The following is a 23126-nucleotide window of genomic DNA, read 5'->3' as shown; positions in this document are numbered from 1 at the left end:
TTTCATTTTGATTGAATATCACAAACGACCTTTCTATAACCCTGAAGGTTGTCACTTTGGGTTTGTTTGGAATAATATGTTAGCCAGAGTCGTTGATTAAAAAATGAAACCGTACGATGTACTCTGTACCGTTCTGCTTTCGTTTCTCATTTTTATTTATGAAAGATTGTTGAACGAATTTCGAAGCTGACGTCAACTATACTCAGACTGGATTTTCTTTTACTAACATAAAAACTTCAAAGAAACCTTTTTGTTTGTTGTTTAGCTGTGACACACAAAAGCAAGTAAATTAGAAAAAGTATAAAAGGAAAAAATAAATAAAATAAAACGAAATTCCAAAATGACGGTATGTTTAAAATATGTACCTACCTGCATCAAAAAAATAAGGATAAAAAATGAACACACAGACTGAAAGAAACAAGGAAATTGTGTTTATGTTGTAGCAGATAGAGATCTGTAATGTGTAACTTGTCACAGCGCGTCGCTTAAAATATTGAAGCTTTAAGTTGTTTTATGGGTCTGCAGTTTTTCCTCTTGTTGTGTGAAGTGTACATTTTAGTGCCTCACTTTTCGTTTATTTTTATATTTTACTATTTCATAAAATCGAGTACAATTCAGCATCCATCCAATTTGACAAGATGTAAGTAGGTGATTTTCAAGCTTAACTCTTGTACATATGAATTGTGTTGGTGATAATTTTCTATGTTAAACAATTTCGCAAACACTTCTCGAATGAAAAACTAAATTCTTGCGACTATCAACTAGTTTACTAGGGTATTCATAAAATTGGCAATGGTCCAAGGTTCCTCCCTTGCGTGAGAGACAGAAAATAGGATAGAGGATTGGGGAATGCTTTAAAAATGTCTATTTTACTCTATGAACGAGCCTTTCTTCACCATGTCATTTTAGATTTGTTAAGAGTTTACATCCATTTAGTTTTTTAAAGAACCGAATCATGGTGCCACCTAACGTTGAATAGGTGAAATATAAAAAAAAACAAATTTCAGCTCAACTGATAAAAATGGCTGCCGCAATCTTGTCTGTTCGCTTCAGTTTCAATTATTTTTATTTGTTTTCTGTGAACTACAAAATAAAATTAGCAAAAGTGAAATCATTAAAGCAACAGATTCAATGGACAAGAATCTGTGAAGTAAGCATTTGTATTATGAAAATTGCTGTGTGAAGTGAAGAGAAATATGTGCAATTTATTGAATAATTCGCTTGAAAACAGGTATTTTAGAAGGCTAAAAAACAATAAATTAATTTTTTTTCCGAAAATCAGAAACCATTATTACATCCAAAAAGGTATAAGTTAAGTGTGTAAAGAACCCATAAGCCTCATTGTATTGTACCCTAAGATATATCACTGCAATTTTCAGACACTTTTTTCGGTTTTGTGCTATGAAAAAGGGGTGAGCCCTCTTAACACAATAAGTAATAAGCAATAAGAATTCCTTAAATCTGTTACTTCCATGTTTGAAGTATAAAGTATTACATTATGTTCGATAGGAGATCTTCTACTTCATTTGTTATAACAAACATTTTTCAATATAAGAGAATGATATTTAGAGCAAAGTATTATTTTTGTCTTCGTTGTCGATAACAAATGATGACTCGTTACAATTTCTGTTAAAATTAATTTTTTTGTAATTTTGTAGTTTACATACTCGGCGATCACATGCAGCTTTGTATCCTTGTATGCAAGTATGCGTATAATATCAGAAATGATCACCCTAACTGATTAAATCTAAATTAAAAATGCGTATAATAGATTCCAAATTTTACATCTCCCATTGGAGTATTGATGTTTGGAGCTAGAGTGCTATGGTTTTGCAGAAAAATTGTTCACAGAACTTAAAAGCCAGGTCATAAATGAACAATATAACAGACTGCAACTTCACAGATCACCATTACAGGCTATTTAACTAAAGATCTCGACAAATGAAAAATACAAAAATTACTTTTTAAATACACAACATACATCACTTCTGTACTACTCCAGTAAATCCTTTTCGATTGTCACAAGAAAATGTCGTGGCGTTTACAAAATCTTTCCACGCAACATTACATCCGGAAATTTATACTTTCGATGGAAGACATTCTATGGAAGTGCTCGTTTCTCTTTTCCTTTTTTAGAATATCAAATTGTGCTCTACTGAAGGTATAAAACGTACACAGCTTTGTATGAAACTTACGAGGAAAAAAAATCGGAAAAACTTTTCTTGGAAAGTCTGTTCTTTATAGCCGTGCTTAACGATCGAATAATTGACAATTTTTCAAAAGTTAAATATCGGTGAAATAAATATTAGGTTTAAAATGAATGTTTAACATAGATGCAAACATGCGTTGTCGACACGCCTAAGAATAAATTTTGTTTTTATAAAGTTTTCTTCTCCTTGTTCTTCCAGCGAACATTAAAATGAATTCGAATATTTCATAAAAACGTTTTGCAGTGTGTGGTAAAGCAAAACAAACAAAATAACGAGCATATATTCAATTTGTATAAAAACATTTCCCCAATGGGCATACCATCTAAAACAATCTATATAAGCAAAAATAAATTCAGGACATGACAGTATCCATTTAGAATTCTTTCGAATGAATTATTGACTATCAACTTCAACACTTTGCAAGATTTAATAAAGATCATAAATATTTTAGCAGTCGTATCGCAACAATTCATTTAATCGGTTGAATATTTGGTTTGTATTCGCAACTTCAGTCAGTCAACATTTTTTTTTCGTTTATTTTTTTCACATATTGATTTGGCCTTCATGTCCATCCATCAACATTTTATTGGTGCAGATAAAATAACAACCGAAATTTGATGGGATTTTGCGTTATAATTTCGTTTATTTCATTGCACACATAATAAAAAATTTAATTTTAAATGGTTACACGGTGCGCTTGTTGAGAGCAAATTGGGCGCCTAAGGTGGTGTTGGTTTTCTTCCACACAAATAAATTCGTGTTCGTTATAATTATGCTTCGAATCAGAAACGTGAGTTCATTTGATGGATTTACGACGAATAATAAATGAGAAAACAAAATGATGGAATAATAAATAAATTCAGGTAATGGAACTTTGTTATTAGGCGTGGCGGTTGTATTGAGGCCTATAAATCTGGCACTATTGCTACGAATACCTTTTGACGTCAAGCTCTTACCGTCATGAGGATGTGTTCGTAAAATATATCGATCAGAATCAGCATTCAGACTCCCCGCATTCCAAAATGCATTTTAAATCGAGCTTGAGACAACCGAGCTGACAACTGTCCTTCTTCGTCATATTCTGTAGACCTACCGGAGCAAGACATACTTAATTAGTCATTCAAATGTTCAAGCTTAACATTTTAAAACATGTAGTGTATCGATATAATTCATAAAATCTTTTACTTCATTAGTTTCAACAAAAATTGTTGCTATTAGAACACACCAGACCAGTAGATCATTGTCTCTTTTTTTATCAGAGTTGTTGATAACAGATGATTTGCCGTTTCTGAAAGGGTAAACGAAGAGTAACAGTTATTTGCTGTAAAAAAATCAGAAGAAAATTACAATTTTAAGTAAAAATAGTAAAAGTTCTTATAACTATGCAATGTATGTATCTCGATGTAACAAGAAACAAGAATGCAAGACTTTTAAAACTTTCATAAACAAATTCAGATAAGCACTTAACTTATAGTCGACGGACAACCCCACGCTCGTTTATTTAAATACACGTTCAATTTAAGGTTTCATCGTTCCGCATTAAATTTTTTTATAACGAGAAATATAAACAGATTAGGATGTAATTTAAGTTCCTCTTTATTTATTGAATAATGTTAAGAAGTCGAAAGTATAATTGCAGGCAAGAAGACACACATCACAAGTTTTGTAATTGTTTTTGACTGATGTTTCTATTTTTCCTTTCGTTTCGGTTGGCTAAAATACCAACTGCTCAATGGTGGTTTTGAGTTTGCGTGCAGAAAATTACTGGAAAATAGTTTCTTAAATGAAAGGGAAGAATTATTTTCAAATTCATATGCAGTTTATACATTTATAAAAATGCGATACGCCGAACGGCTTCGTTACAACAGAAAAAAAGATCGAAAAAGTTAAAAAATTTACGAAGTTATGTTAAAAAACATATCTGAATCTTCAGTTTATTAAAAAAATCAACAGAAGAGAATTCGCTCGCTTTATTATTACTTTTTATGGTTATGTAAATATTATATTTTTTTATTATCTCAAGCAGAAGCACAAGCAGTTGTTTTCTACATGATTTGAAACGAAACCTTTGTGCAATCATCTTTTCGTTTTAAGTTTATTTTTTCTTTCCTTCTTTTATGTTTCGTTTTTTTTTCTTCGTCGGTTTAGTTGTATTTTACGACATTCGTGCACTTTCATTCATTCAATTTGTGCTTTTATATGAACTACAATGTTAAATAAAATTTAACTTGAAATAAATGCACAATTTGATAATAAAAATTGTTCATACCATGGAACCGCGTCTGGAATATTGTTTTATTATTATTAAATTTTCGAAGATTTATAAAATCTATTTGCAGATTCCATTAATGGAAGCTGAATTTATTTTAATTTCATTATTCTGATATCAAGCAACCTTTTTTACGGACGGCAAGCATCAGTATCGATCAGAAGTGGTCGGCTCAAACTGACGAAATCTATTGAATCTATCAGTATCATTAGAAATTTTGAATCTGTTACTTCCATTTGATCAATTTTTTTACAAAATCTTTTACTTCTTTAGTTTTTACACATATTACCCTGCGGGTACAAAAAAAAAGAAATTACGAGAATATCGAAGCTACAACAAAGCAAATAAACCAATAAACTAAACAACTGATGTCTGATCAACCAAATTGTATGAAAAGCACACCCCATTCCGAAGCTTTCGTTAAGTTAAGCTTTCAGATTTTTGCTCTGTCTAAACTCAAAGCTATCAATTACGTTAGCCCAATCTCGAAAGAATAAATTATTTTCAGACTGCGAAGTGTGAATTCAAAAGATAAGAATTAAATGTGAGGATTAAAGCAATTATATCAGTGATGTAAAACGACGAAATACCTTAATTCAAATATGCAGCAGCAGACTGTTCTTATTTAAATCAGAAGAAAATGCCGAAAACCTGTTTAATTTTTACAATTTCAATCATCATTTCTGCACCATATATTATACGCAACAATTTTTTTTTTATTCACATCTCTTTATACGCTTTGAGTAAAGAATTTATTTTCATTCTAAATTTTATCAACGGATTTAAGTGGTCCGTATATAGAATGATGCGATAAATATCTTTCTCGACCAAGCAAAATTCTTGATATGATCAGAGTTTTTATTAGGTTTAAATTTTTTTTCTGCTCTTCTGTTCGTGACGTTGTATAGCTGCTTTATAAGAACGAGATGATGAGCAAAATATAAACCAAATATATAAATTGTTGAAAAGCATGAGAAATATGTTTATCATTTGACAGAATGATAAGTTTTTATGTTGATCTGACCGTAAATTTTTTGGTTTTATTTTGTGAGCAATGGGAATTTAAACTGCTAGATCAGAACACTTAGGATTGGGTTTTATAAAAAAAGCAGTTGTCAACTAATATGCATGCGTACTACAGAATTTCAGGAACTGGAAATACTTATAATTTAGTCTGTTCAATATCACATCTTTTATCTTTAAATCATCATGTATTAGATTGGGATGGATTCAACTTGTCTTCAATCATGATCTTGGGAGGTTTTTACCAGCTCGTTTCGGAGACTCTTTTAATACAAACAACTGGTCTTAGACTCAAATGTAAATATCAATACGGAGTATATTGGCTGCATTTTCCTGGCCTCATAATCGAAAATACACGTAGGACTTAGTGACGTAGAAGACACCATGATTCACATTTTTGGAGAAACGGCCAGAAAAATGTCACTAAAATGTCCTTAGGGTCTTTGTATTCTTGTCAGACGCTTTCTCTTCCTTCACTTGGATTTAAATATTGCTAAAATAGAAGACGGGACGTAGGAATCATAAATTGTTGAGTGAATTTCAATTTAACAATTACCCTTGTATGACCCACTAAGGGCCTCGTATATACTACGAATCCTTTCTAGAGCCAAAAGTAAATATCGCCACAATATTAAATGTTTAATCTTACTAGGAATTTGTAATAATAAATTCTATTCAAAGCTATCGTTCCCATATATGTAAGTCCTCTTACACATACCATATTCTCTCGAACGTACAAGAATGCTTTATAGCATCACACAAGATGTGCTTTGTACCGAAATAAAAACACGCAAATTTATCATAATATAAAAAGATCTCATTCACCATATCGTAGAGCTGATGCTAGCATATCTTTGTTGTTGTTATCCTCCGCATGTGCATAAGTAATGCTTATAGCAGAGAAATTTTTATAATTTTTTTTTGTAGAAAACAGCATATTCAAAAACGTAAAACCATCTTTTTCTCGTTCACAGATTACCCAAGCATATACATCTTTAGCATTCTGGTATACTAAAGCGAAACGATATATCACGCATTAGCAAACTACCCTTTATATGATGGATGATGTCATAAATTTATATCCGACAGCTATTTTTTGCTCATAAAAATGTCTTTACAAGATCGTCGAAGTTCACAATCAGCTTCAGCCGCGGGTGAAGCGAGTACATTTAATAGCTGTATGCATAATCAACAAATGCAGCGACCAATATCACCCCCGGTGCCAAAAATAGCCACCACCAGACCAGTTCCACCACCAGCTGCTAAATTGACAAACACCTCATCCATAGAAACAACACCAGAACACAATTGCACATGTACCCATCATCACAATATCTCCAACAACGTATTACCACAACATTACCATCACCATCATCATCATCATCACAACCAATCCAGTAGTACGCAAAATGCAGGATTTGGACTATCCAGGCAACATCAAATGTCACAGCCAGCACAACATGAACAAAACAATGAACCCAATCAATCTGCCGCCGAGACACATATGTTAGCATCTCAACATCATTCGAATGTGGGTCATCATTCATATATTCCATACAATTTGAGTGCCAGTTCACAGAATGTATGCCAAAGTTGTGAATGCGGTGCTCACGAACAGAGTGGAAGGAGTTCTAGAATCGTTTCCACTGATGAAAATAATCCAAGTGGGTCGGAGGACAGTGGGCGAAAATGTTCTAACCGGATAAAGAAGTAAGTGAAAATGTGGATTGAATTTAGGACGAAGATTTATTACAATGACAATGTAGAGTTGTCCGTTAAAAAACTGCTGAATGGTTAAGTTATTTGCATCTAAAACAGTAGGACTGTAATAAAATACATTCAAACAAGGGACTACAATCTTGGCATATAAATAATTCGTTTATCCACCTTTCAAGTTTACTACAAGTTTATTGCTGGAATGCAGATAATTTGAACGTTAAACTAATTTCGCGCGAGCGCTTTCAAAGAATTACATGCCGTAATTTTATTCATAGTCAATTTTATACCGCGCATAAATAAGCCGCAAACCAAATTTATTTCCCTTATCTGCATATTTTCTAGTCATTTAAAAATAATTTGAATTATTTGATTCAGGATATCCAACGATGAGCAGCGAATTGGTATAGAAAACAAACAAATCGAAAATAGTGTAGCCAGCAGAATTACCTCAAACAGGTCCGATGAAATGAAATGTATCAATCGAATCGAACGATACAGTGATATGGTTGATGCTGCAATAAAAACCACTGACGTAGATATATTAACCGAAGAAGAACTTGGACCACCCCTGCCACCAAGACCACCACCCAGAACCAGAACTGTTCCACCGACTGACAACGGTACGTAATTGTTAGATTAATATTAGTTTTGCGAAATTCTTGGAACTAAACATATTATACGTGCACAACAATAGCATTAATTTAACTAAGGATAATAAGGCATTAGCATAACGTAACTGCTACTTGGCTAATTTGCTGAGCGATAACGAGAGGCAAAATTTGTTGATAATAATTAGAATCAAATAAATTATGTTATTCGCATCTCTCATACACATAAATGAATGGTGTTAGCATTAGCATTCACTATACAATTACAATACGTTCAACATATTAATTTTGATAATTGAGTAATTGTAAATAACCGTACAGGAATCGGGTCGGATCTGTGAGTGTCAGAGTGGCCTAATTTATGGCTTTTATTTGACTTAACAATTTAAACACTTGGAACGGTTTATAACGATTCAAAATAGAGATTCGAGCTAGCGTTGAAGTGTTGTACATTGTTGCACATCGTTCAATTAGCAATGTTGATTGCTGTTTCAGTTCGTGTTGTTAGTTTATAGCAAAGCGCACTTTAGTGTTAGCACTAGTGAAGTACAAGATTTTGAATCAAAAATAAAAATTCTAAAGGCTACAAAATGTACAGTTTCAATGATTAAACTGTGATTAGCTTTCCAGTTATAGAAAATAATTACTAGAAAATCAAATTGATCTGAGGTCACGTCAAACGAGTTTGACAAGTTTTTACATGATTCAGATGGCGTCATTACGATTGTGAATTATACTGAAAATTGTTAGAGGTTCCAATTTATGGTGAGGAATGAAGGCAGTTTTAAAAAAGTTGGTCTTTATTCAATGACTGACTTAAACCGAATAAACAGAAAATTTCATTTGCCAATGTGATTGATTTGCCTTACATAGAATTAATGAGAATGCTAAGTTTACTACTTCAACCCTTCTTCTCATTCTCATAAATTCTACCACTTAAAAAAATCGTTTTTCTTCTGAATTGTGACAATCGAAATCGATCGAGAAAATATCAAGTCTTCTTCTTTGTCATCATCGTGTTCTGCCTACATTTTTAGCCTTGAATCTTATTCTGTTGTTTACCCTCATCTTCTCCGTCTACGTTTCTTTCTTCCTCTTGTTATTCTTTTGTTTATCATTTTTCTCCGCCTCCTGTTCCTACTCCTTCTTCTGTCTTCTTCTCATCCTTTCTTTTGTCTTCTTCTTCTGCTTAAACTTTGTTGCTCTCCGCTCAAGTTGTATTGCAAACTGTACTAATCAAATTCTGTTGCTCATGCTCTATTGCTCAAATTCTATTCCATCTTATTTTTTTCTTTTTCTGTTCTTTTCTTTCGACCGTTAAACTTTGCCAGGGTCTTTGCCGTAAGGTTACTATGGAACGATGCCGGTTACGATGCCGTAAAATGTCCATAGTCGTTACCTCAAGATTTCAATATTTTCATCTTGTTCGTCACTTTTCTTTTCTGTTCTTTTGTCAAATAAACTTTGCTGAGGTCGTGCCGTGAATATTTTTTTTTGCATTTACTATACTCGTAATCCAATCTTTGTCACTTTTTCATTCCTGTCGTCAGCATTTTCTTCTTCCTGTTCACAAATCCAAATCATAGTCCGTATTCATTCCCCTTTCTTTTGCCATTATTTTTCCAACACAATTTCATTCCACACAACAGCATATTAATTCAATTTACTCAATCCACAAAAAATATTCGACCTGTCTTCTAAACTACCATATTCCGTATCTGTGCCCATAACCTGTTAGAGGTTCCAATTTATGGTGAGGAATGCAGTTTTAGCAGCTTTACAAAAGTTGTTCTTTATTCAATGACTGACTTAAACCGACTAAACAGAAAATTTACTGTGCCAATGTGATTGATTTGCCTTGATTTATGAGAGAATTTATGCTAAGTTTACTACTTCAACAAAAATTGGTCATACTTCACTTTTTTGACTAGTAGGAGGTGGGAGTGCACGAGCCAAAGGTAAATGTTGTGATCCACTACTCAAAACAACAATTTCCAAGCAAATAGATATTGTATTTTACTCGCAACATCCCTTGAAAACTTATCATTACACGTTGACATTGACTCGTTTTTTCAGGGCTTCAAGACACACTACGTAATGGTTTGAAGATTGTTGTTTCGCTACAGGCGTCAATATGAAAACCTCCAAACCGGTACGTAATCTACAATTAACGCACCGTTTGTGTCTGTTGGTGTAGCCATAATTACTTGCATTAGCCTTTTACTGGCAACTGTACTTAATTACAAAGTTGAATAAGAAAATTATTTAATCATAAAGTGTCTAACGTCTCGACGCAATGTGCCCATAAATCTTTTACCCTTTTCTATTTGTTTCAGTTGATTAGAAAATTCATAGCCTTAAAACACAAATCACTTAACAAATAGAAAGAAGAGAAAAATTGGAAAAAGGATCTATATTCCCCAGGAAGACTGAATAAAAGAGCCATCAATTCACAAGGCATCCTTTTTTTTGTAATAAAATTATTTGTGCGAAAGTAAAGCACCGAAATTAAATTACACAAACATAAAAACCGCACCCCATCTCCCCATCCACCCGTGGCCTTTGCGTTTACTCGTCGTAATATACCTTTGTAAATACAAATTAATTAATTTTCTTTACCACTTCAATTATATCTCACCCCAATGTAACACAACAAGAGAAAAAAAAGAATATAGAAAAACATTGCCAATTAAAATTTAAACCCCCAAAAACATAAGAACAACCCAACAATTTCAATAATTCCGCACAACCTTTTACAACAATAAAACTTTGCCGTTTATTGAGAAATTTCACTCCCGACACTGAATTTTCAACGAAAACTTATTGTATGAAAACGCTTAAAGTAGACACACAATATATATACCCAACCATTATGCTATGGGGATTATAACATAGGTTTAATGTTTTGCGGATTGTGTATGAAACATCTTCTCTATATATATCCGGTGGGTAGCGAGCATTACCAAACAATATTTTTGGTGGATGGAAAATGGGCTCGTAGATAGAAAGTTTAAAACAATAGCCCATAACTACATACAATACGGTACGTGCGGTACGAGTATAATCCTCTATGGGTTACATTTAAATAAATGCGAAAAAGGACAACAGAATTGTAACTTGTATGCCGTCGTGTACACCTATTCAACGAGTCTCATGTATGCATACCAATGCGAACACGCTATTTTATCTATCTCGGCAAAAATGTACTTAAAGAATACCCCAAACACGGACTCATAAACAATTTTGTTTATACAGTCGTGTAGGGCATAATACACATGAGTGAGATTATTTTTGGCAGATAACCAAAAGGAACAATTTTATTTTGGGAACGATCGTTCATGTAATAGTTATAAACGTAAAATTTGTAATATTCTATGATGAACGATGAATTTTTATATGTTGCTACGTTTGAATTGGGTTGGTGGAGTTCATCCTTTTTTTTTGCTTTTTATATCTATGAAAATGTTTGGGATTCAATAAAACGGTTCAATTAAACCAAATTGGAAGTTTATTGAGGCGAGAGGGTTTCACGGACACGACACTGGGGTTATTTTTGTGAAATTTTTGATTTTTATGAGATTTTTTTTTCCTGTATTTTTTCAAATGGAATTTTGGCATTGTCTGATTGTCTGATGGTTTTGCAACGATGATGGGGTTTGAATGTAAATGAGGGCTATTTTGGTGAAACGAATTGGTTTCGTTGATGAAATTGGTTGAATTTTTATTTTCAAAATCATTTGGTCATCAGAATTAATTTTCTTGTAGAGGATTGACTTATAGGTTCAGGTCTAATCTAACATCAAAAGCCTGAAAGTTTCAGAACCACATATTCAACTTCTAACGACAGCAGCAAGAAAAATAACTGATGACCCGAGAAAGTGTTTTAGAGAAAGATACGTTAAAACAAATGAAGTAAAAGATTTTTCATGGTTTTGTAGAGATTATCTCGGGTTTTCGGCAATACGTAAATAACTATTATCTAAACCTAGATGATACTTTTAAGTCACAGATTTGATGGTGATCGTGAAACACTTGCGAAAGTTTCAAAGTGGTGAGGATGTAGCTTATTACTGTAAAGTCTAACCTTTGCATTTAAGGAGATCTTCAGAATATACATAGCTCAAAATAACAATCTAAAAGAGTGTTAGATCATCTAGCCGCGACATGCTGTTAAAGCAGAGACTCTAATTCGCTACAGTATAAATTACAAGCCAATTTATGTGCAACCTCTGCAATAGTCAATGTACATAAATACGTTACATGAGTGCAATTATTTCTTGGCAGAACACATCATTATCGTTCGCTTAACCTCATGTAATACAATAAAAGTCAATTGCACCATATACACATTAAACTCTTCTGAACTTCCCAGTTATTGTTTTAACTCTTTTAACCCATAATCTTCTTATGACTCGTGCATTGAATTGTCTGTGTAAACATAAAATAATGTGTATAGCTGTTTGTCTGGTGTCTCCCACAAAACCATCTATTTAATATTATACATAACAAAAGGATATCAAATTACATTCAATGTTGTTGGATACATAGAAATGGAAGCAAGCATTGACGTGAATATTATTCTGCACTCAAAATCACAAACATGAAAATAAATTTTGGTAAAGATCTCATCCGCCCAAAATATGCCTGGTGGGGTATCTAACACAGCCCGTTGTGTATTATACTTTAAATGCATTCTAAGCGTTACACATATCAACAACACATACTGTGTATGGATAATGTACACTGTTTATATACAGCTTTTTATGTACACAAAATACGTATAAACACGAGCACAATATACATATAAATTTTGTGTTCTATTCTGCATAGAACATAGAACGTGGAAAACAACCTTTGTTGAATAAATATTTTGTTTTCAGCATCAAGACAAAATCGTGTTGTATGTGTACGAAATATAACATTGACATATAAAAATATGTATAATGTATATGTTATCCAGGAGCATGGATAGACCTAATAATAAGTTGGAAATGTCGTATTCTCACACCCCAAAAATCCAACCCCCCTCGTAACATTTTCTGATTGTTAACAGTCTTTTCCCTACTCGCTAGTCGGCAACCAAAGCGAAAGCTTATGTAAACACAATATCTTATAATACAGATCAGTGCCTTCATCTCCGTTCCGCACAACATCCCGTCACCAAGTGTACACGTCTATACGTTTATGTATACGTTTATGTGCGTCTACAAACTTTTGCTTTTTGTTTAGCATATGAATAGTCCCCATCTTCTAATAGCGCACAGCGCTGACTGTTTTGATTGAATTACTTTATTTTTACGTACATTTTTTGTTCCGCTCTTTCCGAGGCTCTTTCATATTTCTGAATATTTTTTTCTACGCTATTTGGCTCTGCGAAACGAGACTTTTTCCCGGTTTTCTTTTATTATTGTGTCCTTCAGGACATTTAAAGCAAAGCAATTATCAGATGTAAATTTCGAATTTCAGCAACGACGACATGAAAAAGAATTAATTTTTTAATTCCCTTTTGTTAGTTTATCACAAGGAAAACAATATTTTCATGTTTTTTTTTGCTTCCTTGTTCAGTTCATTATAGTCTCATTTACATTTTTTTTGGTTCGCTTCAACTTTGTGAATGGATTATGTTTTCTCTTTTAAATTATACAAAGTCAACAAGGGACACAAAACAATGAAAGACTTTTAAAAAAAATTGCAAGTGCTTTTTTCTGGGTGGCCAAACTTTGTTGCATATTTTGTGTTCGACTTTACTTTCAATTAATTAAGTAGTAACGATAGCAACGTATAGTCTCAATAATTGAACAAACTATAGCTGTCCGCTTGAACTATGTTAAAACATTTGCTGTGTTTACATCATTGTTTTATGAAAGTTTCAAAAAAATTAAAATTGACTCCATTGTCACATAAAATTCGTATGTACCAGGACTAAAACTTTGAGAAAACGTTTTATTTTCATTGAACATTTGTCCTCATTTCTTTATTCGGACAAAAGATCCATAATTTTCGCGTCCTGCAGTATAAAGTAGATGCACTAATGAGTAGGGACTATTTTTGAGAAATTTGAGAAATCCGATTTCTCAAAAATAGTCTCTGCTAATGAGGGTCTATTTTAACTCTACGTAGATGCTATTGGCAGGCCATTTCACCTGCAAATAGTCTTTGTAAAAGGAAAAATTTTATTGGCAGGCGCCTGCCAATAGCATCTTTAGTGATAATTTGGCTCTCTCTTGACGTTTGTGATATCCTTCCCTACTTTCTTCCATACAGTAAAGATAAATTTTGTGTGCATCAGTTTTCTGACACCCTTCCCTACTATAAAATTAAATTTTATATTTAAATTCTACGAAAGGATTTGTGATGACTAAGTCGTTTTGAAAGCAAACATTCTTAACGGTATGGCAACCCTAAATTGACTCGGGGGCGATTTACTGTAATGTGCATTTGTGTTTTCTATAGCTATTTTCATAACGTGTGCGCAGTAGATATAAGGCAAAGCCGTGGTTGACAACACATCGTGTATGCAAAATTCCAATTACAGCACAAGTTAGGAACCAGATCTTACGTAGAGTAGTGGGATTCTTGTTTTTACAAACGTCACTTTAACGCACTAGTGCGTAAATACATATTTGAAAATCCATTTACGCTCTACTTTGATCGTATTACTGTAAATAGTGGTTGTTTATGACATTATGACACGAGGCAATACCTTCTCTAGCAAACAAACTTCGTTTTGACGCTGTCAAAATTCCACTTTGTTAGTAGACTAATTTCTAATTTTACATGTAAAATGTTACGTTGCATTTTTATCACCTTAATGAATGAAGTTAGGTTGCTAGAGCGGGTATTGCACGAGGCCAGATAAAGTACTTTGCATCTAGATTCATTCAACGATTATGCAGTAGGGGCATCTAGAGTTCAAAGTTTTCGCTTTATGTTGCTGAGTTGCATAAAATACGTGTAAGTATCATTAGCTATTGTGGCACACTGCGCACATTTCCATATTTCTGCCTAAAACCACAGACCTCAGCCAAATCATTAGAATATTATTACATTTTAAATTACACACTTTGTTCAGCAATTTTCTTTGGAAATGTCGAGTTGACGAAAGTAATTAAAAACAAACTCCATCCCAACGTCATTTAGACTAACTACGACACAAGCTACTAAAATAGTTATCGAATTATTCTTCTCTCTTCCGTTTTAATAGCATTACCAACACAGTCGATTAAGATAAGAAAAAATGTGGAGTTAAAACTGAATTGCGCATAGAAATGCAAATTGAAAATTGAAAAGCCTTAACATACTTCGCTTCCTTATTTAATAAGTTATATCATAACAACCCAGCAAGTTAAATATACTAAAAAACAGGAACTTTATAAAAAAAACACAACTCTATAACACAGCAGATAGTTTTCATAATGCTCAATGTATGACCAACAGATGTGCTCCTTTGCTATCGCAACTCAAACAGAAATTTTCTTTACGAATTTTACGAAGTCAAACAACTTTCATTTTACTAAATGCATAATAAATGAGTTTACAGAAAAGTTAACTTAAAATTCGTCCAAGAATTTATTTATTTGTAAATAACAGAACATTGTATGCATTTCTAGGTCGTGTGTCAGTGCAAAGAAAAACAGATTTTGCTTCATTAAAAAGTTTTCCTTTCGTTAACACCCTCCAGCAAATTATGAATTTATTCAACCGCATTAAAAATCCAACTTATTTTCCTGTGTGCGTTTGCATTTTTTGATTTAATAAATTTTCTGTCAACAAAATAATTGTGGAATTGTGGAATTGGAGACATTTCGTAACATTTGTGTGATGAAAATGCTGTTATATATCGCTACAGTGAAATTTAACTAAGCAGTTTTTCGCCTCATATTTTCCATATATCGTAACAGAATTCCTTTGCGTGGTCCATATGGTTAAATTGTTAGAAGAAAATCCGGTACTATTTTATGAGGACATTCACAAATTACGTACCCAATTTGAGGGATGAGTGCCTCACAAAAATGTACGCTTTTTTGACAATTTCTCCATTCATTGAAACGTACGTCTTTTTCGAGTGTAGTTTGTGTAACGCAGAAGTTTTTCGTGTCACATTTTTTTTCATATTCCAGAAAGAGTTCGTTCATTTGCATGGATCGACTAAGAAAATTTTTCGAAATGAAAATGTTTTTGCTCATTTTTGTACAACACGTTAAAAGGATGCACTAGATATATGTACCTAAGAATATGATTTGAGAACGAGTATAAACAAAACAAGATGATATAGAGATGCGCGTATATAATACTAACATTTCTCTTCCTTTTTTTGCAATTTTGAAAGAACGTTTTAACGATGTTTGTCGTGATCATCATAAACGTATCTCTGTTGTATTATATATTCGTGACGAAGATGCACCTACCGTTATACATAGCTTTGTAAGTCACTATACAACGAAGAATATTGAAGCAATTCCAGTATTAGTATTAGATACAAATTTATTTATTATACGACTCCATCGAATCCAATTGATATAGCCAACACCGCAAGTTTGATTTATTCGTTTCCAAACCCCAGAGATTTGTTAAAAATATAGAGAAATTCCAAAAATGAAACATGGCAGAACGCTTTCTGAGTTTTCTTTTTTCATGTAATATTTACGAGTTGATACAATGATATTTATGGATTTTTAAAGTGGCAATATTGTTATAGTTCAAGTGTTCCGTGAATTATTGCTTCATGGAGGTTTTATGTTCCACATTACATATACATTTTCACAGAGAGTAGTATGGAAATATTAAATGTAACACGGGCAGTTGAATATTTTCCAATCAATATAAATACGATATCCAATTGACTTTGAATAAATCAAAATATCGACGATGGAGAAATATTACGATTCGACTTGATATGATGGTGTTTCAAAAACGTTTTCGATGTTTTTTAAAATACGATGAAGTTGAAGTATAATGAATATAATGTATCAAATTTTAGAATTTCTTTACATTTGTTAAAGAGCAACGTAATTATGGTATGAGTGCGATGCGAATTACCTTATTTTCTCCATTTAAAATGGTAATTTGTTCATGTTTTCTTTTTCAACTCTTTCTCTGCAATGTCATGATGGATAAAAATTTCCTCACCTGCTTAGTCGCTCTGTTTTTAATAGTTATTTGTTTACTGAAGGAAGAGAATAAAAAGTTTGAACAGAACCAAATTTTGTGGCCAGATCGATACTAGTTGGAATTTGTTATTTGTCCCCGGGGCGGACCCATAACTTTTCCACGGAACAAAAACATTTTAAATAAAGCGATGAAAAGCAGAGTTTAAGTGTCTATTTGGTGTTGATCCGAGACGAAGCTGAGGTCAATAAACAAACAAAAACTAGGCGATGTAATTGAGCTTAAATTCAGTTTTCTTTACATCCCTATGGTTGTAATAATCCACTTTCATATAGGATCATATAAAAAAAAACTTTTGTTAGAAGTTGAGAAACATTAGATTAAAAATTTCTCACCTAAAGTGTCATCAGAGAGATCGTCATCAAAGTGCCATCTTCTCACTGAATTATAGTGTAGAAAATAAGGTTTGTGCATCCCACAACTGAAATACGACCTATTTTGCCATGATTTTTCATTAAGAAATGTCAGTTTTTCCCGAACTATATATCGTGCTGGAAAAAACTTCATTTCTTTACGATTTATAGTGCGGGAAAAGAATTACATGAATTTTTCTATGACTATACGATTGATTAAATTTAATATGGTGAATGTGAAGTGTGTATGTTTTCAAGTAAATTGATGTGTTTTGTCTATTTCAGTTGTCCGATGCACAAAACGTTGTTCGTACCTCGACAGGAAATGGATTTTTTCAGCACACGTCCTAATTTTCCTTACGAGCGAAGCGAGGACTGGTGCTGAAAAAATCGTCATTTCCTGTCTTGGTACGAAAAATACTATATTATTTAACGAATTAATGTTTTGACGTCGAGAAAAACGGTTATTCGCACCGCGCGCAAATGAAATAGCTATTTCTTGACTGATAGAGTAAAAGTTGGAAATTGCATTTCGTGGGTGCTGTCAACCGAGGAAATGCAATTTCCAAATTTTTTCTCGTGGCAAACATGAGGTTTCAGTGTAGGGGAGAAAATGAGTATTTTCTCGTCTGTGGTGTGAAAAACTTTGAGGGATACTTTTGAATTTCGACTGACCGAAATCGGTGCTATTTTTCTCGGGACTTTTTTATATATGACAGTCTCACATATTTTTGATCCTCCATACTTGGCTCTTTGTGAGTGGCCAAAAGTCGAAAATTGGGGTTTCGTAGTCCGGATTTCATTTCCGTAAAGTGGCGAGGACACAGGCGTGTATGGGTTCGTTGGAAAGCTGAGGTAAAGTACTCCTGGGGCAAATATGAATTTCAAGAAATTTGATGATAAACGGCCGAAAATATGACCTCCGGAAAATTTCTCAGAATCTAGGGAACCTCGGTGAACTTTGATGAGAGCTGTGATCTGACTAATGCAATTATTTGATTAAATTATTACTTATTATGAATGTGGACCTCAGCTTTACACCGATACCCATATTTAGTAGTAGACCAACGAGCCCATACACGCCTGTGTCCTCGCCCCTTAACGAAATGACGTCCGGTCTACAAAACCCCATTTTTCGACTTTTAGCCACTTACAACCAGCCAGGTATGGAAGATCAAAAATATCTGAGACTGGTTTTGGGCTTAACTAGGCATTTATAAAAAAGCACCGGAAAAAATAGCGCCGATTTCGGTCAGTCGAAATTCAAAAGTATCCCTCTTTGTGTTCACATCGGAGGAAAATAGAAAATTTCGCTGTTGTTGTCCACTTTTTGAACGCCTGTAAAATTGCTATTGTTATGAATCAGTTATGTCTGTATTGCATAGCTAGAAAATAATAAATTTATTTTAGCTCCGAACACATCTTTAAGCTTTTACCAAATTTTCCTTGTGTCCCCAAAATCCCATAACTTTTTTCTTACTAATATTTCTTCATAGTGCGAATTGCAATTGAAAGTAAAATTTTCCTCTTTCATACACTCTTTCATACCGTGGTTTGTACGTACCAACGAAAATAACTAGAAAATTGTGAAATTATTGTCTCACTGACAAAACGGTTTGAGTGAAAAAATGTTGGTCGTACCACGTGTAATGTGCATTCCCACCAACCATTCATGAATTGAATCAATTTAGCAGTGACACCGAAGCTACTTGAAAACCACTCGTATGCCCATGTTTATCTGTCGTAATGTGCTAAAATCAAATAAACATTTAACATACAGCACACACATTTTCCAACTTCAGAATATTCGACTTCGTTTAAACAGGACATCCGGGAAAATTTATTTGAATGGCGAATACACAATTTATGTCATACATCCAATCATCAGCACGTTTCTAGTTAAACGTATTACTCCCCAGTATACACAGTGTATAAGGTACTGTCTGTGTGTGTGTGTGAATATCGCTCTATTCTATATTATGTGAATGAAATTGTTTGAAATTCAATATAATCATCAGGAAGGACATTTCATGCACGTACATACGGTCTACAAAATGATATTGAAAGTTTGAATACAGTTTTATTTAGTTAGTTTTGCTTTTCATGTTATTACAATTTATTTGCATAAACCTTTGACAGACGTGTAGCGTTATCAGGTTGTGAACGAAACGTCTTTTACAGCGGATATTAAATTTCTTTTTTATTCGAATCAACATCATTTACAGTAGAGCTTTCCACAACAGTTTGCTATATAAATATATTAGCAAATATTATGAACATCACATCAATTTGATCCTTTTGCCGATGATAGCAGAAAATTACCAGATTTTATTCGTAAAATGTATTTGAACGCTTGTCGATGTTTTAAAATAATTTTAATGGGAAGTTTCAGCTCAACCAGTAAGCAACAAATTAGTTGAATTATCCTATTGATAGTAGATTGGATGTTCGAAAGCCACGAACTAATGTTGAGGATTACCTATCGTATTACTATTGCATGCACTTCAAAAAGAGAAGGATTTTATAATACTTACATCATTCACACCAATTCCCAATTTCAGTCATAACCTTTATCATTTGATCCATATTTCCATTTCCATTTTCTGTCATTCATCATTCAACAGTCGGAGTGAACAGACGTGCTTTGTAATCACTCATAAAATTAAGCAGTTAGCTAATTTAAAATTTAAAAAAAGTATCAAAACAATAATGTAATATGCATACACTCAAAGTGCAGGTGCAAGTGTTTTACATAATTAAGTAATATCATAACAGTGCAGTGAAAAAGTTAACAATAAATTGAACATGTTCTTGAACTAATTAAACAAACAGACATAATGTTCACAAAAAAAGATAAACAAAAAACAAGCCCGACATCAGTCAGCAATGTTTATAAATTAACCAAAACAGAATATGACAATATATGTGCAATAGTTAGTGAAAATGAACAACTTAAAAAGTTAAATGATGACAATGCAAAAAAAATAATAGAGCTCGAAAACTCTATCAAATCAATTCAATCAAAAAATGCGGAAACTGAACACCGTATAGAATACATCACCGATGAAGATGAACTTGAAAACGAATTTCAGACGGTTAAACAATCATCAAAACGGAGACGAAAGGTTGGCCAAGGTTCCACGATACCAGATGAATCTCCAAAAAACGACAAAAAACAAAAAATAAAAATGCCACCAACACCACCACCAATTTACGTGAGCAACGTCACGAATTTTAATAAATTCAGTGAAAAAATCTTATCGGTTGCTAACTCAGCCAGATTTCGAGCTACTTCAGATAACGATATAAAAGTCACTGTAGCGAACGAAGACGACTACAGAAAAACAAAAAAGATCCTAGAGGAATTATCCTCGATAGAAGGAGATGATCTATCAGACATAGTGTACCACACTTATCAACTGAAAAGTGAAAAAAATTATAGAGCAGTAATCAGAGGTTTACCTCCAACTTGCGAAGAGCAAGAGATTACTGATGAACTAAAAAAAATTGGTCACGAAATTGTGAAAACCACAAACATTATAAAAAAAGTTATCAATAAAGATGGGAAGAAAATAGTACGAAAATTCCCAATGTTTTTCGTAGACATGAAACAAAATGAAAACAATAAAGATATCTATAAAGTCAAAAACCTACTCCATTGCAAGGTTACCGTGGAACCTCCTAGGAAAATAAAAGGAATACCACAATGCACAAAGTGTCAACAGCTGGGCCACACAAAAAATTTCTGCACTAGGGAACCAAACTGTGTCAAATGTGCAGGAAAGCATGAAACAAACGTTTGTACCAAAAAGCGAAATGCAACTCCAAAATGTGCCCTTTGCCAACAAGAAGGTCATACAGCCAACTACAAGGGATGTCCAATATACCAGAAAAAGGTAAAAAGTCAAAATCAACCAGCAAAAACAGCAGTGGATCGCCTTCGTGAAACACACTGCCACATTTCAACTAGTTCAACGACTCATCACAATACAGGAACTTCGTATGCGCAAGTTACGAAAAATGCAAAACAACTGACAAAAAACGACACGCAACTGCCAGAATCGAGCGAGCCGTCTCTTGGAGATATTGTAAAAATGCTCATCAACATGCAAGCCGAATTCAAAAATAACATCGAAACGCTTTCAAAACGATTGGAAAAAGTGGAACTGGAACTCACAAAAGCTGAAGAATGAAGAATCATGGGAATCAATCACTGGACTGATAAACCCTCACACGTCTTACTGACTTCTACCCTATAACAGTCAGTACATCTCATCAGTAGTAATAAATTAACGGAAGTTAAGATTGTACTATTAATACCAATAAAAGGTGTTTTTGAAAAAAAAAAAAAAAAAAAAAATTTCCATTTTCTGTGCTAATCTGAACAACCTTTTCTCTCTCAATTCAATTTTCCATGAGATGGCCTCTTTTTTACCGAATAGTTGGTTGGCTATAAAAAATCATAATGAGCTGCAAAATGTTGCCAATAAAACGTTGTGCGTATATGGCTCATTCCGATTATGACACGAATATTTTTGACATTTAACAGTAGAAAAGCTGCAAGAATGCTGTGCAATGATGTGCTACACTTTCAACAACAACATTCCTGATATTGTTGTAGAACTTCAAAATACCGGAAAACCAGAAAATGTTGTCCGAGCTACGGTTTATCCTCTTTAACAATAGAATGAGTGTATGTGAGTATATGCAACCTTTAACTCAAGCAACTTAAATGTCGTATCCATGACAAAAATATGAAATTGTCATATGGCTGTGTTACATGATATATAGGAAAAATTCTTTACTTTCAATTTGATTTATAAAACCATTTTTATTAAGAGAAAAAGGAAAAAAAAATATGACGAGGGTTTTCTAGCAATATGTCTGCGTCCTGTTAATATGAGTAACTACATACGTCTAACTAAAGTAATAGCATAGGTATTGAGTATTTTCAACCTATATATTTCTAGTGCATGCAAATGCCATACAGAGATGATGTTTCGTATGTGTTTTTATGTAATATTCTACAGTAGGGATGGATGGTATGTAATATGGTTGAAAGAATTTGAAAATATTTCTTCTTTTCTATGCGATGGAAAACTGAAAATTACATTTTTGAACGTATAAAAGCGAGCACTTTCTCAGGTAATTCTGACTATACCAAATAACTTTGAATTTTACAATTTACATACAATGGCTTCCATTTATTCGCGTATTGAATTGCATATTTTATATTCAAGTAACGCGTGTGGATAAATTTCTTTTGCTTCGGAATCTTTTCGAGAGGTGAGTGTGTGTATGTATATTTATGTATTATGTTAACACAAGCTGATGCTACCATTCCACATCTTCTCAACATCCTCTTATTGCCTTATGCCATTTACCAGACATAATAATACACGATTGTATGGAATGGAAAGAATGCTCGATTTTCAATGGTTTGGCAAATTTATCTTCAGCTGGTTTTTCTTTTATTTAGGATTTGTGTGAAATTATTCAAAATAGATTTATTCAACTTTTAAGGTCGAATTGGGTCGGATCTACAGAATTCGTATTATTATTTCCGATAAATCGTTTTTCATCTCCCGAAGGCAATCGGAGAGATACTTATATCGTTTGGAAGATGAACGCACTAGTACATCAACAGAACAATACTCGTAACACCTTTGAGATTGTAGTCATATGTTATCGAAAACGGTGACAAAAATATTCGGACGGTTCTGGCCAATATTTTCTTATAAAGCAAAAAGTAGATTTAAACTAAGGAAGTAATAGA

At 33.2% G+C, this 23126-nt stretch overlaps 1 protein-coding gene across 1 annotated transcript in view; it reads left to right on the top strand.

Moving 5' to 3' along the window:
* LOC119075621 overlaps nucleotides 1-23126 on the top strand; it is a 76896-nt gene that overhangs the window by 13093 nt on the left and 40677 nt on the right. Inside the window, exons 2-3 of the mRNA XM_037182102.1 lie at nucleotides 6477-7212; nucleotides 7597-7841. Of these exons, the coding sequence (XP_037037997.1) occupies nucleotides 6611-7212; nucleotides 7597-7841 (847 nt within the window). The 5' untranslated portion in view covers nucleotides 6477-6610. The remainder of the gene's footprint in view (nucleotides 1-6476; nucleotides 7213-7596; nucleotides 7842-23126) is intronic.

Source organism: Bradysia coprophila, chromosome III, assembly GCF_014529535.1.
Source record: "Bradysia coprophila strain Holo2 chromosome III, BU_Bcop_v1, whole genome shotgun sequence".
Taxonomy (NCBI): Eukaryota; Metazoa; Arthropoda; class Insecta; order Diptera; family Sciaridae; genus Bradysia; species Bradysia coprophila.
The sequence above is the reverse complement of the archived record's forward strand: the minus strand, read 5'-3'. Positions and strand labels throughout refer to the sequence as shown.